Here is an 18,892-nt window from a genome sequence, read left to right on the forward strand (position 1 = left end):
TGTGTGTGTGTGTGTGTGTGTGTGTGTGTGTGTGTGTGTGTGTGTGTACATGTTTACTAAGCTGATAAGGATACAGTTTTCAGACAGGGAAAGGATGCATGATGCAAAATCGAAGCCAATAATAGCTGCAGTCAGTGATTGGCCCAACTACCCAACCCTCTCCCTCATCCCAGTACCTGATCACAGCAGTTAATTCAAGTTCAAGGTCTACTTGTGACCTTAAGGAGCTTCGATCTGACCCCCCCCCCCCCCCCCGGGATTGCTTTTATTCCCCAATGATGGCTGCTCTTTCAGCTTAAGGGTTACTCAGACAATTGTCAAGACAGGCTCTAAAGGATTTAAAGGCATATCTATTATATAGTTTAAAATCCTGTTTTTTCTTGACATTGACCCCATATTTATTTTACAACTCTTTTTTCCTGCTGCCAACTAGTTAAATTGCTACTCTGCCTCCTATGCTTAGGGTGCTTTTCTATGGATGGCAATCAAGTCTTAGCAAAAGTCACAGTAGGGCCTGGCCAAAGCCCACCAGAGAATGATGGGGAAATACTCCGGCCAAGGCAAAACTCCACTGTCTTCCTACAAATTTAAGCTCTTGAACTGGCGAATGGGTAAACAAATTGTGGTAATTTTGTTGATTAGTCATGTCCAACTCTTCATGGTATTGGAGTGGTTTGCCATTTCTTTCTCCAGCTCATTTTACAGATGAGGAAACTGAGGCAAATGGGTAAATGACTTGCCCAGGGGAGGCCACATTTGAACTCAGGTCCTCTTGACTCCAGGGCCAGCAATCTACCCACTGTGCCACCTAGCTGCCCTAAACAAATTGTGGTACATAAATATAATGGGATATTACTGTGCTGTAAGAAATGATGTGTGTATCTATAGTCATATGAAAAAATGCTCTAAATCACTATTGATTAGGGAAATGTAAATTAAAACAACTCTGAGGTAAGGCCTCACACCTACCAGACTGGCTAATATGACAGAAAATGATAAATGTTGAAGATGTGAGAAAATTGGGACACTAACACACTGTTGGTGGATCTGTGAACTTATCCAGCCATTCTGAAGAGCAACTTGGAACTATGCCCAAAGGCTATAAAATTGTACATGCCCTTTGATCCAGCAGTGCCACTGCTATATCTACATCCCAAAGAGATCATAAAAAAGGGAAAAGGAACCACATGTACAAAAAAATATTTATAGCGGCTCTTTCTGTGGTGGCAAAGAATCGGAAATAGAGGGGATGCCCATCAACTGGGGAATGGCTGAACAAGTTGTAGTACATGAATGTCATGGAAAACTACTGTGCTATAAGAAATGATGAGCAGGCAGATTTCAAAAAACTTGGAAAGACTTGTACAAACTGATGCTGAGTGCAATGAGCGGAATCAGGAGGACATTGTACACAGTAACAGCAACAATGTGCAATGATCAACTCTGATAGACTTAGCCCTTCTCAACAATACGATCCAAGACAATTCCAAAGACTCAAGATGGAAAATGCTATCCACATCCAGAGAAAGAACTATGAAGTCTGAATACAAATCAAAGCACATTATTTTAACATTCTTTATTTTTTTCATAGTCTTTTCCTTTTGTTCTGTTTCTTTTTACAACATAACCAATATGGAAATGTGTTTTACATGATTGCACATATATAACCTACGTCAAATTGCTTACTGTCTAAGGGAGAAGGGAGGGAAAGGAGAGAGGGAAAAAAATGGAAATTCAAAATCTTATAAAAAATGATTGTTAAAAATTGTCTTTACATGTAACTGGAAAAAATAAAATACCATTAAGAAAAGAAGAAATGATATGTGTGATGACCACAGAGAAGCAGAATAATACGGATCAAGAAAACAATATATGCAGTAACTACAACAACATAAATGGGGGAAAAACTACACACCAAAGAAATCAAATATAACAAAATTATAAAGATCAAGTAGGAACAGAATGAAGAACTGTATGACACCCCTAAACCTCTCCTTCATGAATGTGGGAGGTCCACAGGTATTACAAAATGCATGTTTTTGGATTTTTTCAATGTATCAATCAGTTGTGCTGACTTTTTTTTTTCCTCTCTAAAAAAATACTATTTGTTATATTAGATGACTCTCTAGGAGGGGCAAGGGGAGTGACACATGGCGTACTATGGTGATGTAAAGAACAGAAAATATCAATAAAAACTTATTAAAATGTTAAAATTAAAAAAATACAAGCTCTTATAATTAGAAGTTTTCATCAGACTCTGCATCCCCAAGACCTACTAGCACAGTGCCTCTCACAGAGCAGGACTTTAACAAAGTTTCTCATAATAAAACCATCTTATTGATATTAATAATTTGAGTGCACATATTTAGATTTGACATATTTGTTATAAAATTTAAATAAAATTTTAAGCCCTATTTATAGAAAAGGAAAATAGAAGAGAGAAGAATTGGAGAGCATGGTAAAATAGGTATGCTAAAGTGCTCAGCAACCATAAAACAAAGATACATTAACCTTAATTTTAAAATTTGAATATATGAATTGGTCATAAATTTTCTAAAACAAGAAAAGTAGATTTTTACCTGTCAAATTAATTTTCAGTTTGGTTATGTCTTTAGCAACGCTGAACTGGTCTTTTGCTTTTGCATATTCATAATAATACAAATACGTATGCGCACACTCAAGATGGAACTGAACATTCAGGTATCCACATGTCTCCTTGGCCAACAGATTTTCTAGTTTCATCACTGTAAGACAAGAGAAGACATTAAGAATTTATTCTCTGTAAAGATATTATTGTACTCACAAGGCAAGAAAACCTATCATCAATCACCAATAAAAACTATAGAACTGTGGCCAAAATGAGAGGAAAAACAATGGATAGAGCTGACAACAAGAGATGCAGCTGCTGCTACAGCTACCAATCAACAAATCAACCACAATTTATTATGCTCCTATATCGTGCCAGGCACTGACAAAAAAAAATGAGATACGCTCTGACCCGTACTAGTTATATTCTACTACTGCTGTCACTACTGGTTGCTATCCAGCTCTCACCATGGCCCAGAGGCACAGCTACCTCAGACATGGGCATAAGCTCTTCCTCCACCCCAGAACTAAGACAGAAAATTCTGCAGAGATAATCAAAGGTGAAGAAGAGAAAGTTATAGTAATAAGTTATAGTAATTGAAGAGAAAAAGAGTTAGGGAAAAGGCATTATAAGGCCTTTATATAGCTACAGTGTGCTCCCACTACCTGCATGATCCTCCATCTAAGGACTCAGGGTAGAGCTGAGAACCAGTGTTGCTCCTGAGACACTATGCTACAGAAAAACAGCCCAGAAGAATGCACTGAGCCATAACCATACATGTTCCCCAATGGCCAGTAGGGAAAGAAACAGAAAAAGATTCTATAAGAGAGATCTCAGAAAATGCTAGAACTTTTGTACTTCCAATCATCGTTACAATCGCTGCCATGGACTGATCCCCAGAATCCCCCGGCAGGAACCAAAGCTGTTCCCATGTGCTGCCATGGACTGGTATGGTAGACAAATAGAAAAGAGTAGGATGCAGCATCAGAGGAAATTAAGGGAGTTCATTCAACAATAGCCCAGAGAGCTAGCAAAGGCTACAAATAGCAACAAATGATGGAAGATTGGCCCTCCCAATAATAAACATATTATAAAGTAATCTTCATCAAAACTATCAGGTAAAAACATACTGTTAAAGATAAAGGACATACATCCCTCCTTCTCTTAACAGTCAATAAGCTGCTTTCACAGAATATGCTTTATAGGAAGAGGTGTTTGTTGGGAAATGTGTGTGTTGAAAATGCAGAGAAAATAAAGAATATTGTTAAAAACAATTTTGTTGAATTTCTGTTGTTCAGGCATTTTCAGTTGTGTCCAACTCTTCACAGCCCCATTTGGGGGTTTTCTTGGCAAAGATGATGGAGTGGTTTGCCATTTCCTTCTCCAGCTCATTTTACAGATGAGGTACCTGAGGCAAACAATGTTAAGTGATTTTCCCAGGGTCATACAGCTAGTAAATGCCTTAGGCCACATTTGAATTCAGGAAGATGAGTCTTCCTGATTCCAAGTCTAGTGCTCTATCCACTGCATGATCGAGCTGCCTGACCAATGAATCAACAAGTATTTATTAAACACTCTGTGCCAAGCACTGTGCTAAGCCCTGAGGATACAAAAACAAAAGGAGAAGTCATAGGGACGGTGAACAGAACTACAGTGGAGTCAAGTGAGTCACTTTCAAGATCAATATTAGTACTGATTTGATCAAGGTTCCTAGAACATAAAGTGGAAAATGAAGGTTATAGGAAGATGTGTGGAGGGTCAAGAGAACACATACAACAGGGCAGATGGCAAGAAAATGGCCGAAGTGGATAACCAGATAGAACTAGTCTGGTCTCTTCTGGAGCTATGTGAGGTAGGCTTGCTCACTCACACACCTACCAGGATAGCTCACCCTCAGGGAAGGAGTTTTAACGCAAAGAAGTTCCAGAAAAATAGAAAATAAATCCCATGTGCTCAGGGAAGATTTATAGACATGGAGTTTTGAAGAGTTCATAGGGTGTAAATAGAGATGACCTCTGATTTACTTCACTAAAAAGAGTGGAGAGTTAAAAAAAAAACAGTAACTCAGAAAAAAAACTATGTATTTGTTACAAGGGTTTTGTTTTCCTGTTTATTTCAATGTGGGAAGAAGAGAGGCGGTGAGAAAACAATTACGGTTCATGAGAAAAATTAAATTAAGAATAAAATATTGATGCAGTATAAAAATAGTGACCCAGCAGGAGCACATATAAATTATATATTAAATTATAATTATATTATACTATATATACTATATATTACATATTAAATTATAACTGTCTCTATAGTTAAATAAAACAAACAATATACTTTAAATTCACCTATTATAGAATATGTTACACACATACACACACACACACACAAATATAAGAACTATAAACACTTAAGAGCCATAAGTAATATAAAAGGTGGTCTATCAGAACTTCCTACATAACTGAACAAACATGTAGCATTTATTAAATAACAAATGTTTATTAAGTCCAAGGCACTGATAGCCACAAGTCCCTTCTCTGGCACCACTGGCAAGTGGCCTTCTAACTTCTGGTTGAAAACAAGCTCACTAATTCCTAAGGGAATCCTATTCCACTGCCAGATAGCTCTGGCTGTTAGAATGTTCTTTCTTATGCTGATCGGATATCTGCCTCAAACTGTTAGTCTTGGTTTTGGCCACTGGAATTAAAAAAAAAAAATCAACAACAACACCACCTTTCTCTATTTCCATCTGACAATAACCATGTTCCTCCAATTTTTTTTTTTCTTGAAACAGACAGCCCCAGTTCCCCCAACCATTAATCATGACATGCTTTTGGATTCCTCACTATCTCAACCAACCTCTTGTGTATATATTATAGGTTATCCATGCCGCTCTTAGAAAGTGACACCCAGATTTAAACAGATTATAGCCTTGATGTGGTCTCACCGTAACAGGGTGACAAGCATTATAGTAATTTTTTTTCGAAGAACATTAAAATTAAAAAACAACTGAAAAAGTATTCTTTATACATGACTGCTAAATAAGAATTACATTCTTAATGAAATCTTAAAACTCCCTTAAGACAGAGGCTATACAAGACTGAAGGCCATTTTATGGCTTTGTCTATTTCTTAGATTTTCCTGGCCTTTGCTCTCCTCCCAAAAAAAGTCACCACCTGGAAGTCAAATTTCTGGTAAGGAACGTTCTTATAGGAAGCTGGGATTAACCTCAAACACCAGACATAGTCTGTTACCATATTCCACTTTCCAGATCAGTGGAACCAGCCACTATTGGCCTATTGTTGCAAAGCCTTGAAGAACTCAGTGTCACAGTTATGCTAATGAGGTAAATGAGCAGGACTTCAGTAAAAAAAAAAAAATTACGATGGTTCACATTTGGAAAGAAGCACAGGACTTTCGATGACCCCAGATTACTTAATGCTACAAAAGCCAAATTTTCTTTCAGGCAATATTTTAGAAACTGAGAGCCACGGTGGCTCCAAGTGGTAAATAAAGTGGATAAAATAGTGGTAGAAAAAATCAGAAACACCTGGAAAGTTCTGCCTGACACATAGTGGAACCCTAAACAAATTACTTAACCTTTTAGTAAACCTGTCTACCCTCAAGACAACAAATCACAGAACAGTTTCTGAGCTTTGGGGAATTTCTTAGTGGGAGTTACCTACACCAATTACAGATCCAGTCAAAAAAAGAGAAAACCCTACAGTGTATTCTATATAGTTGCAAATCACAGAATACCACACAGTCAGAAGAACTAAAACTACAAATACTTCAAAAGGAAATGGAAAGACTCAACAGGAGCTGATAGGTGGCACAGTAGAGTGAGCACTTGGTTTATAGGCAGGAAGACTTGAGTTCAAATCCAGCCTCAGATCCTTACTAATAGTGACCTTGGGCAAGTTAATTTCTGCTTGCCTCAGTTTCCCCTGCTATAAAAAAAGGGATGATAATAGCATATACCTCCAGGATTGCTATGAGGATCAAATAAGATAATATTTGTAAAGTACTGAGCACAGTGTCTGGCACATTCTAGGTAACATATAAATGCTAGCTATTATTACTATTATTATTAAGTAACATGAGACAGCAATCTCAGGCATAAGCTGGTTCTGGCAACTGTGCCTCAGTTTCCTCATCTGTAAAATAAAGGGGTTGGACTCAATGGCCTCTAAAGTTCTCTTCCAGTTCTAAATCTATGTTCCTATGATCTTATGTTACCAATGAGGATTTGCAAGGGACAAATGTCATAAAAGACAGAGGTTCCACGTAACTAAAAAAGAGGACGAGCCAATAACATTCCGAGAATTAAAGAAAAGAGTCCTAATGGCACGGTGGTATCTAAAATTTATAAAGTCAAGAAGACTTGTGACTTTCAACCCTCACCCTGATCTGCAATGCACTTAGTAGATATTCTATGGAGAACTTCAGGAAAAACAAGGACAAGAATGGCTCAGAACAACAAGTGGACTGAGTTCGGGGCTGCAGGAGGATTACCCAAACCGATGAAACTTGACTTTCATCAAAGTAGCAATGGTGATTTAGAATTTGTACTATTAAACTAATTCTCTTATTAGCCTATGATCTCCTTGAGAGCAGAGACTATTTTTGCTTTTCTTAGCACGATGTCTGACGTAGGATAGGCACTTAATAAATGCTTGTTAGCAAACAAAAAGGCAGCCAGAGTTTGGATCACAGTTTTAGAACTGAAAGGGATTTTGGAAGTCATCTAGTTCTACACTCTCAGTTCCTATATAAGAAAAGTGAGGGAAGGCAAAGAAGCTAGAACTACAACCAAGAATCACCTACCCAGAGAAATCAAGCATAATACTTCAAGGGGAAAAAATGGTCATTCAACGAAATAGAAGGACTTTAAGTTCTCATGAGGAGAAGACCAGAACTGAACAAAAAAATTTGATCTCCAACATCAAGACCCAAAAGAAGCATAAAAAGAGAAAAGGAAAAAGAAAACATAAGGGATTCAATGGAACTAAACTGTTTACATCCCTACATGGAAAGATGATACTTGTAATTCTTAAAAAATTGTACCACACGGGGGTAGCTAGGTGGCGCAATGGATAGAGCAACGGCCCTGGATTCAGGAGGATCTGAGTTCAAATCAGGCCTCAGACACATAACACTTACTAGCTCTCTGACCCTGGGCAAGTCACTTAACCCCACTGCCTAGCCAAAAAAAAAAAATTGTACCACTAACAGTATAGCTAAGAGGAATATACATAGAGGTTATGGTGAATTTCAGGGAATGATATAAACTAATTAATTAAAGGCTGAAAAAGAGGAGTATACTGGGTGCAGAAGGAAGGGAGAGAGAGAAGGGGGTAGATTATTTCACATAAAGAAGGAGGGAACTGATAGAAAGGAAAGTATATTGAGGGAAGAGGTAAACAGAAGAAAAACACTGGTGAGGAGTGAAAAGGTCAAAGGAGAGAGAGGACAAACAAGGAAAAATAGGATGGAGGGAAACACAGTAAATATAACGGTGAATATGAATGAGATAGAGGATGCTAGGTGGCCCAGTAGGTAGAGCACAAGCCCTGTAGTCAGGAGGACCTGAGTTCAAATACAGCCACAGACACTTGACACTTACTAGCTGTGTGATGCTGGGCAACTCACTTGACCCTACTGCCTAGCAAAAAAAAAAAGAATATGAATGAGCTGAACTCTCCCATAAAATGGAAGTGGATAGTACAGTGGACCACAAACCAGAATCCTACAATATGTTGTTTAAAAGAAACACACTTAAAGCAGAGAGACACACAGAGAGTAAAGGTAAAAGACTGGAATAGAATCTATTATGCTTAAACTGAAGTAATTCTGATCTCAGACAAAGCAAAACTAGACCTAATTAAAAGAGACAAGGAAGGAAACTATATCTTGCCAAAAGGTACCACAGACAATGAAGTGATATCAACACTAAACATGTATGTACTAAGTGGTAAAGCATCCAGATTCTTAAAGGAGAAGTTAAATGAGTTACAGGAAGATATAAACAGCAGAATTATACTAGTGGGGGACCTCAACTGTCCTCTCTCAGAACTTCACAAATCCCACCAAAAAATATACAAGAAGGAAACTAAGGAGGTGAATAAAATATTAGAAGAGCTAGACATGATAGATCTTTGGAGAAAACTGAATGGGAACAAAAAGGAATATACTTTTTTTTCTCAGCAGCACATGGCACCTACACAAAAACTGACCATGTATTAGGGCATAAAAACTTCAAAATCAACTGCGGAAAGGCAGAAATATTAAATGTATCCTTTTTAGATCACAATGCAATAAAAATTACATGCAACAAAGGACAGTGGAAAGAGATTAATTAATTGGAAATTAAATAATCTAATCCTAAAGAATAAGTGGGTCAAAGAACAAATCATAGAAACAATCAATAATTTCATTAAAGAGAATGATGACAATAAGACAACATACCAAAATTTGTGGGATGAAGCCAAAGCATTACTTGGGGGAAATTTTATTTCTCTAAATTCTTACATCAACAAAATAGAGAAAGAGCAGATTAATAAACTGGACACGCAACTGAAAAAACTAGAAAAAGAACAAATTAAAAATCCCCAATTGAGCACCAAACTGGAAATTCTGAAAACAAAAGGTGAGATAAATAAAACTGAAAGTAAGAAAACTATTGAGCTAATAAATAAAACTAGGAGTTAGTTATATGAAAAAGTCAATAAGATAGATAAGGCATTGGTTAATTTGATTTTTAAAAACAGAGAAAACCAAATATCCAGCATCAAAAATGAAAAGGGAGAAATCATCACCAATGAAGAATAAATTAAAGCAACATTAGGAAATATTTTGCCCAATTATATGCCAATAAAGGTGATAATCTGAGTGAAATTGATGAATATTTACAAAAGTATGAATTACCCAAATTAACAGATAAGGAAATAGAATGCCTAATAATCCCATCTTAGAAAAACAAATTGAACAAGCCATTAACGAACTCCCTAGGAAGAAAAGTGAGACCCACAAAGATTAGATGATTTGACTCAATTTACACAGAAAATAGAGCCAAGATTTAAACCCAGCTCCTCTAACTCCAAATCCAGTGGTTTCAGTTTCTATTTTCCTACTGTACCATACTTGCTTTTCTCTGTGCTTTCTTTCAGTTTGTTGCTGGATGTTTCTGCTTTGGTGTAAAATGCGCAAACGAAGAACAAAGAATATGCTGAATCTCTGTCACAACTTCAAGCACTGGGGGAAAGTACTTATGACAGAACCATCACTAATAAACCAAAGAACTTTATAAAGGGGCCCTCATAAAAGCAAACCTGCCTTATATCAAATCTTCCTCTGAAGCTAACCACATATAATAAGACAAATACATAATTGGGTTCTGAAATTTGAGCCTGACATTAAAAGATCAAAACTTTCAACATAATGGAGAGCATTCTTCCTTTCTGATAAAATGACTGCCAAATAGAGTTGTGCAGAAGTGAAGTAAAATTTAGATCATTTCACAGCACAAGCCATTTACAGGCAGCAAAACTCAACTAATAAAGCAGTAAGTGCTTCTAAAGAAAAACATGAAACTATGCACTACTTGAAAAACACTGCTGCTTACAAATTCATTAAAACACTCAGACAATGTTATTCCACTAAGAAAGGTTTCTCACAGCAAATTCCTATGCATTAGATGTAATCTGATTAGGCCATGACTTTTGGTAAATTAAGAATGAATAATTTAATAAGAAGTTTGGCAGATGCTTTGGTAGGTGCTTGTGGAAAATGTCCAACTAGACTGTTTTTATTTTCTTTTGTCTTTTTGAAAAATATATGCCTTTAACCATCCTTTCTTAAATCTTATTGAGGACAGTACAAACAATACACATTCCTGATATTCAGTGATGAAATGAATGACAGCCACATTAATTGGATTCTGCTGAAGCAGTCTGGCAGGAGGCCAGGATACCTAAAGGCAGAGTCTGAAAATATGAAGACAAGCAGAAATTAACAGCACTTGGATACGTAAATGAATTATCTCCACCTAAATCAACCAGCATATTATATAACATCTAATTTTCATTTCAGCACTTCTATTTTGAAAGCAGAGGAGTTAGCTGAAAGTTTTAAATTTATATCCCAATAATCCTGACATGATTTTGTCAAGAAACAACTTTTTGGCACTAACTAAATTTGTTTCTGTGTTGACTGGGAAACAAATCTATTACATTACTCAGCTTCATATTCAAACTGAAAACTGGGTCTTGTTTAACTAAGTATAAATACCAATATGGATACTACATATGCAAAGTAACAGAAAGCAGGAAATACAAAACAATCTTTCTTCATTTATATAAATGTCTTATAGCAGCCAAGTATTTTGCATTTGGGGTAGCAATGTAACATCATGGAAAGAGCCCTCAATTTAGACATATAAGTTCTCTGTTTCAGTTCCATCCACAAAATGACTAAGGTTAATTTTGGCAAGTCACTTAATTTCTCCAACCCTTATCTATAAAATGGGAATAATAAATACATGCACTACGTGCCTACCTCACTAAGAAAATATATGTGAAAATAACTTGTAAACTATAAAGTGCTCTATAAATTTAAGCCATAGGTACTATTTCTGTATAAGAGATGCATTAATAGTCCAATATTACGGATGAATATTACTTGATTTTGTGCCGGATGAATACTACAATTACGGATTGTAGTACGGATGAATATTACAATTTGAGGAGAGTTAAATAATTTGACCAAGATTACAGAGCAAATTGGGGCACCAGCAAAACTACAAATTTGAAACTAACAACCCCAAAACTAAATATTAAAAGTAGTATTCATTTTAAAAGTAGTAACTTATTGTTATCATAAGATGATACAAGGCAGTATTTATTGATAAGTTTGCTAGAGGTTTGGGGTGGAAGTCTTGGTCTCCCAAACTTTAAGTGAACAAAAACAGATCAATGTGTGATCTGAAAAGGATTTCAACCATTAACAGTTGAAGTTTTGTAAAGATAAATGTTGTTTTAAAAGCTTTATACCTGTTTACAATTTGGGAAATAAATGCAGGCTTCATTTCTCTAATGTTTAATGAAATAAAATAAAATAAAAAGTAATAGCCTAGCTAACAATGAAGATAATACTAATTTTCCCTCCTTATCAGAATAAGCATATATTACTGGGAGAAGATAATATCTAATTTGTATTATTTCATAAGCCATTGGTACACAGATTTAGACAGGAACAGTCTGCAGAGATCTCTCAGGCTTTCCAGAACTCTCCACCTCCACCCCAGTAGTGTGGGGGAGCAAAATATGTCACAGATAAGTGAATAATATATGTGTGTGTGTGTATATATATATAATTTATATTTATATATACACGTGTATATATGCACACATATGTGTGTGTGCACACGCACATATGAATATATGTATGTGCATGCACACACACACAAACACACAAAAGTGATGAAGGTTGTGGGGACAATGATAAGAAACACTAACAACTGGTGAGACAAAGAAAGATCTACTGAAAGAGGTGGCACTTTGGGCTGAGTTTTGAATGGACCTACGGAATCTAAGAAGCAGAGGTGAAAAAGAACATGGTAAGTCAAGGAGGACAACTTGAGCAAAGGTACAGTGGAAGGAGATAGAATGACATAGACGGGGTAGAGTAAGTAAGGCATTTGAAAGGAAGATAGAGTGAATGAAAGAGAATGATGTACAACTAGCCTGGTAAGACAGACTGGACAATAGCACCAGACCTCAAACTATACTGTAAGGTAATAAGCATTATAACTCTTTGGTATTAGTTTAAAAATAGAAAAGTTAATCAATGGAAAATATTAAGTAAGCAAGACTAAGAAGTAAATGAATATAGCAGCATAGCATTCAATAAAAGCAAAGCCCTATTACAGGCGTTAAGTACTCCCCTTTCAACGAAAACTGCTAGACAAACTTAAAAGGACTCTGACAGAGGGTGAGTTTATATTATACAATAAACCACAATAAATTCCAAATGGAATGATAGAGATAGGGACCAGAACTACGATTTCATTAACAGAGGGCATTCCCAGGTAAAGAAACTCTTTCTATCAACACAGATCAGATCCTTTTCTGCAATTTACCATATTAATGTTGCCTAGAACATGAGATATTAAGTGATTTGCCTAACGTCACAGCCAATATGTCTCAGTGGTGGGGCTGAACCCTTATCTTCCTGACTTCCAGGTTGGCTCTCTCTTCACTACACCATGTTACCTTTCCAAACAGATTCTTAACCTAAATAGAAAAAGTCAGATGATTAAAAAAATCAAGGACAAAGAAAGGAAATGTTTTTCATAACCATGACCTAGGGGAAGACAAGAGACAAAGATGATCATAAATGGATAAAATTAGTCATTTCAATTACATAAAATCGAAAGGTTTCTCTACAATGCTATTAAATACAGTTAGAATCAAAAGGAAGACAACTGGGAAAAACTTTCATAGTAAACTGATCCAAGCTATAAAGCTATAAAGATTCCGTATAAATAATATAAAAATAAGACCAATTCCCCAAGAACTAAGTATTCAAAGGATACAAATAAGTTCTCAAATGAAGAAATGTACACTATCAATAACCATATTAAAATGCTCCAAGTAAACAATAAGAGATATGCAAATAAAAATAACTCTGAGGTTCCAACTCATACACATCAGACTGGCAAAGCTGACAAAAAAAAAAAAAAGAAAGGAAAACAGCAATAATTAAAGGACTTATAGAAGGATGGGCATATTATTGTTCTGTTGGGGAACTCTGTATTGGCTAAACCATTCTGGAAAACAATTTGGAATGATACCCCCAAAGTCACTAAACTATATTTGATCTTGTGATACTACATTAGCTATTTATTCCAATGAGGTCAAAGACAGAGGGAAAGGAGCCACATACATAAAAATATTGATTGTGGCACTTGTTGTAGTAAAGAACTGGAAACAAATTAAGTACCCATCAAATGGAGAATGGCTGAACAAAATGTGATACATAAATATAATGGTAATTTGTGATGCTATAAGAAATGAAATATATGACAGATTCAGAGATGTAAAAATTTGTATTAACTGATGAAGAGTAAAGTGAGCAAAACCAAGAGAACAATTTATGTGATGAATATAATAATAATATGAGAAGAAACAACTTTGAAAGACCAGAGAACTCCAACCAAACCAACTAAGACTTCAAAAGACCAAGGATGAAGCAAACGAAACCTCTCGTGGCAAAAAGATGATGGACTACACCTACAGAATCAGGTAGGACTCTCAGACATAACCAATAGTTGATTTTTTTTTTTGCTTGATTATAAACATTTGCTCTACAGGGGAGGAAGAGTCTATTATTGGGTTGTGGCAGACATGAGAATAAAAGAGCATCAATAAACCATTTTTTAAATCTCAGGGATAAAAGTGCAGAACACGGCACAAACAGTGATTTTGTTACTATTTCTTTAAAAAAAAACACTGCATAAGTTCACAGTTTCTAATACAACTCTCTTTCCTTTTGTTTATTTCTTGAAATGTTTATTGATAACTGAATTCACAAAAAAGTAATTTTTAAGGGAAAAAGAGGGGTCAGGGACTGGGCTATGGCATGAGGAGTGGGCAATTCTGGAGTAAAGAAAAGATTGCAGGGGGAAATAGGAAAGTAAAAAGAGGAAACTGTCTTTATCTTGAAGAAATACTCTGGGAAATGTTCTCCCTCACTAGAAGTCTTTAAGCAAAAGGTGGATAGACACTGGACAGAGCTGGAGGATGGACCAGATGAGTCCTAAGATCTTATCCAAAAATGGGATTCTATGGAATCTGTAAGACTTATTATCTCTGCATCTGCAGCACTTAGTAGGCATCTAATAAACATTTTCAAATTTTGTTGGGGGAAAAAATAGTAAGCTGGAACCAGACTGTAAAAGGCTTTAAATGCCAAACAGAGTAGGTTGTATTTCATCCAAGAGGCAACTGAAGCATTTTGAGCAAGAAGTATGACCTGTGCTTTAGGAATAACAATTTGACTGGAAAATCAAGAGATTTGAGAAGGGAGATTAGCTAAGAGGACATTACTGAAGTACAGGTGAAAGGTGAAGAAAGCTTGAAGGTTACATTCTTGTTTCTGCCAGGATGGAATTAAAAAGGCAAGGTGGTCTCCCTATTAGAAGAAAAATTGAAAGAGTTGGAAGAATACCTATCTACTTTTCTGTTAAAAAGTTGAATGAATTAAGGGGCAGCTAGGTGGCGCAGTGGATAGAACACCGGTCCTGAAGTCAGGAGGACCTGAATTCAAATCTGGCCTCAGACCAAACACTTGACACTTGCTAGCTGTGTGACCCTGGGCAAGTCTTAACCCAACTGCTTAAAAAAAAAAAAAAAAAAAAGGTGAATGAATTGTTCCATGACAGCATACTAATAAAAGTGCGTCAAACTGAGAAGAAAGGAAAAAGAATTTAAATGGCAGGTTTGGAAAATGAACAATTCAGGTTAACAGGATCATGTCTAAAAACCGGTTTGGATTTCTGGAATATACCTTAAAATTTAGAAATGATAGTTTTCTGGACAGAAATGTAATACACAAAGATTGATAAGATGGTATTTGTCTAGATTCTTGAAAACAAAATTAAAAGGGTCTGAAAGTAGAAAAGAAAGGAAAAGGGAGAAAACTGCCTGTGTGCGTGCGCGCATGTGTGCATGTGTGCGTGTATCTCCAAGAAGCTGGATATCATAAAGAAGAAAAGAATCAGAATCTTACTCAGAAGGCACCTCAAAGGCCAAAATATACATACAATTCAACCCATCCCTAAACAAGAACCCACTCTACATCAAACCTGAAAAGCGATTGTTTAGCCTTTAAGCAAGAACCCACCAATAATAAAAACAATAATAAATAACATTTATAGAATACCTTAAGATTTGCAAAGCACTTTATATATATCACATCACTTGATATTCACAGAAGCCCTGTGAAAGTAGGTGCTATTATTATCCTCATTTTACAGATGAAGAAACATTTTATCTGTTCTTTGATCAACTCATTATTCAAGTTGTCATTATTAAGGCTCCTTTTAGGTTGGTATCTTTTGCTTGTGCTCCCTGTATTATTAGCTTTATTGTGCTATGATCTACAAAGAATGTGCTCAGGCACTCCACTTTTGAATGTGTAATTGTCAGAAGGCTTTTTCCCCCTCACTAGAGGTCTTCAATCACCACTTTTTCCCCTTTTTTTACCCAACTGTTTGGTGCCTCCCTTCATTTAAGACATCTTGACAATTCATCCCGGAATACTTTCAAAGTTCTATCACCTCCCACACACACTTCTGTGGGTATTCAGTCTGTGGCCAATTGTCCATCCCAACTTTCCTAAGTGTCATTTTCAAATTCTTTGCACATATTTATGACTCCCAGCAAATGATACCCCTCCAAAGAACATTTAAAGTTTGCTATAGTTTATATTCAAATAAACTATTCAACAGAACACGTAGGGAAGGTAAACAACAGTTTCGCCTCTGAACTTCCTCAAGATTTCCTCCAAGCTACAAATCCTATCCTTATATCAAAGACTGGGCAACACTTTGCTACATTAGTACAATCAGAAAGACTGATAACAATGTTGCAGGTCACCTGTCATACAACAACCACGCATTCAACAAACATCACTGGAGAGAGGTTCACTCATAAAATGAAAAGATACTCATCCCTTCTTTCATATATGCTACAACTTGTTTCAAATGGCAGTAAGAGGCCATGAAAAATAAATTTCCCAAGGAATTAGGGCAAAAAACCCCACAAGCTTTGATATTTAGGAATTCCTTACAGCTGTTTCTTTTACCCAGAAACTGACAAAGGCCACAGCTGCCATACCACAGGAACCATGAATGACACAGAGAGAAAGAAAGCCTTCTCACATTCTAAGAAACAAAATCTCTGATCAAATAAATATTCCATCATACTTGCAAAGATAGGCAGGGAAATTTAATTTCTACAGTGACCTTTCTAAAACATGTTACTTATTATATCCCAACACAACGATGGATCTGCCATCTTTTCAATTTAACTATTCCTTTCAACAAAACAAACCACAGTTACCTAAGCCTATTTTATATAAAATCAATGAAACAAACCCCTAGAGGCCTCAGTGTTCTCACTTGTAAAATGAGATGCGGAGTGTGGGAGAGGAGAAGGAATAGACAAGTTGATTTTCTAAGATCCCTGCAGAATACAAAATTCTACAAAATAAACTATTCACATAAGTCATTCCCCAATTGATAGTCAAAGGATATGACCAGGCAGTTTTCAAATGACAAAATTAAAGCTATCTATAGTCATATGAAAAAATGCTCCAAATCACTATTGATTAGAGAAAACGCAAACTAAAACAATTCTGAGGTTATCACCTCATACTTATCCAATTAGCTAATGTGACAAAAAAAGGAAAATGATAAATGCTGGAGAAGATGTGGGAAACTTGGAACACTAATGCATTATTGGTGGAGTTGTGAACTGATTCAACCATTCTGGAGAGCAATTTGGAATTATGCACAAAGGGCTATAAAAATATGCATACCCTTTGACCCAGCAATACCACTTCTAGGTCTGTATCCCAAAGAGATTACAAAAAAGGGGAAAGCACTTACTAGCTGTGTGACCCTGGGCAAGCCATTTAACCCCAACTGCCAAAAAAAAAGGGGGGGGGAAGGATCCTCATGTACAAAAATATTTATAACAGCTCTTTTTGTGGTGGCAAAGAACCAGGAGAACATTATACACAGTAACAGCAACACTTTGTGATGACCAACTTTGATAGACTTAGCTCTTCTCAGCAATACAATGATCTAAGGCAATTCCAAAAGACTCCTGATGGAAAATGCTATGCACATCCAGAGAAAGAACTATGGAATCTGAACACAGATCGAAGAATACTGTTTCTTTTTCTTTTCTTTCTTATGGTTTTTCCCTTTTGTTCTGATCCTTCTTTTACAATATGATTAATGTGGAAATACGTTTAATATGACTGTATATACATAGCCTATATCAGATTGCATGCTGTCCTGGGGAGAGTGGAGGGTAGGGAGGGAGAAAAAAATTTGGAACTCAAAATCTTATAAAAGTGAATGCTGAAAACTATCTTTAAATATAATTGGAAAAAATAAAATACTATTAAGTTGGGGGACAGGGGAGAGAAGAAAAAAAAAAGAAATGAACTATTCACCAAAACATAAATGATGGCGGACTGATAATTGCTCCAGCCATTCTGAAAATCAACTTGGAACTATACCCAAAAAGTGATGAAACTGTGCATATCCTTTGACCTAGTGATATCACAAGAAATAAAAGGGAAAAGACCTACACTCACAAAAATATTTCCAGCAGCATTTTTGTTATAACAAAGAATTAGAAACTAAGGGAGTGTCCATCAACTAGGGAATGGCCAGGCATATTATGATATATGAAGTTACTGAGACACATTACATTCCCTAAGAAATGACAAAAGAGAGAAATTCAGAAAAAAGTGAAAGGATTTTTTTGAACTGATATGGAGTGAAGAATCAGAAGAAAAATCTATACAATGATTATGACACTGTAAAGAAAAACAACTTTCAAAGACTTAAGAACTCTGGTCAATGCAATGATCAACCATGAGGACCAATGACTAAATATGCTCCCCACCTATTGAAAGGATGTAATGGACGAGAGGTGCAGAATGAGACATATCTTTTGGGACAAGATCAGTTTGTGAATTCATTTTGCTTTATTATGCTTATTTGTTACATGGGAAGGTTTGGGGGAGGGGTGGTACACCTACTGGCAGGTAGAAAAGGGGGAGACAGCAAGAGCAAAACAAAACAGAAAAAAAGAATTAGTGTCATCAAAGTATTTTTTTTTTAAAATACACAGAAGGGAACAGAACGAGGTTGTCTGGAATGATTTTTGACAAGCAGAATGGTTTTGCAACTAATGTACCAAATTTTCTTTATACTAAAAAAATATTGTTCAATGTTTTCTATGTTTTGTTCATAGTAAGATGTAAAAAAAAGTATTTTTAAATTCTATAAGTGTATATATGTGTATATATATATATATATACATATAAACTAAGCTTTAAAAAAATCTATCATAATTTTATTGGTAGTAGTTGTAGAACAGCACATCAAGAAAAGAGAATACCATCATCAAAACTCCGCCTATGAAATCCTCTGTATTGCTACAATAACAATTAGTAGGGGCAGCTAGGTGGCGCAATGGATAGAACACTGGCCCTGAAGTAAGGAGGACCTGA

The 18,892-nt window shown here is 36.0% G+C and overlaps 1 protein-coding gene across 2 annotated transcripts in view; it reads right to left on the reverse strand.

The window, feature by feature from the left end:
• Positions 1 to 18,892, reverse strand: part of TTC27 (tetratricopeptide repeat domain 27) — a 228,476-nt gene that overhangs the window by 177,071 nt on the left and 32,513 nt on the right. For both annotated transcript variants that reach the window (XM_027850566.1, XM_027850565.1), the window contains exon 6: positions 2,580 to 2,744. In XM_027850566.1, the coding sequence (XP_027706367.1) occupies positions 2,580 to 2,744 (165 nt within the window). The remainder of the gene's footprint in view (positions 1 to 2,579; positions 2,745 to 18,892) is intronic.

This window comes from Vombatus ursinus, unplaced genomic scaffold, assembly GCF_900497805.2.
Source record: "Vombatus ursinus unplaced genomic scaffold, bare-nosed wombat genome assembly UNPS02009062.1, whole genome shotgun sequence".
Classification (NCBI taxonomy): Eukaryota; Metazoa; Chordata; class Mammalia; order Diprotodontia; family Vombatidae; genus Vombatus; species Vombatus ursinus.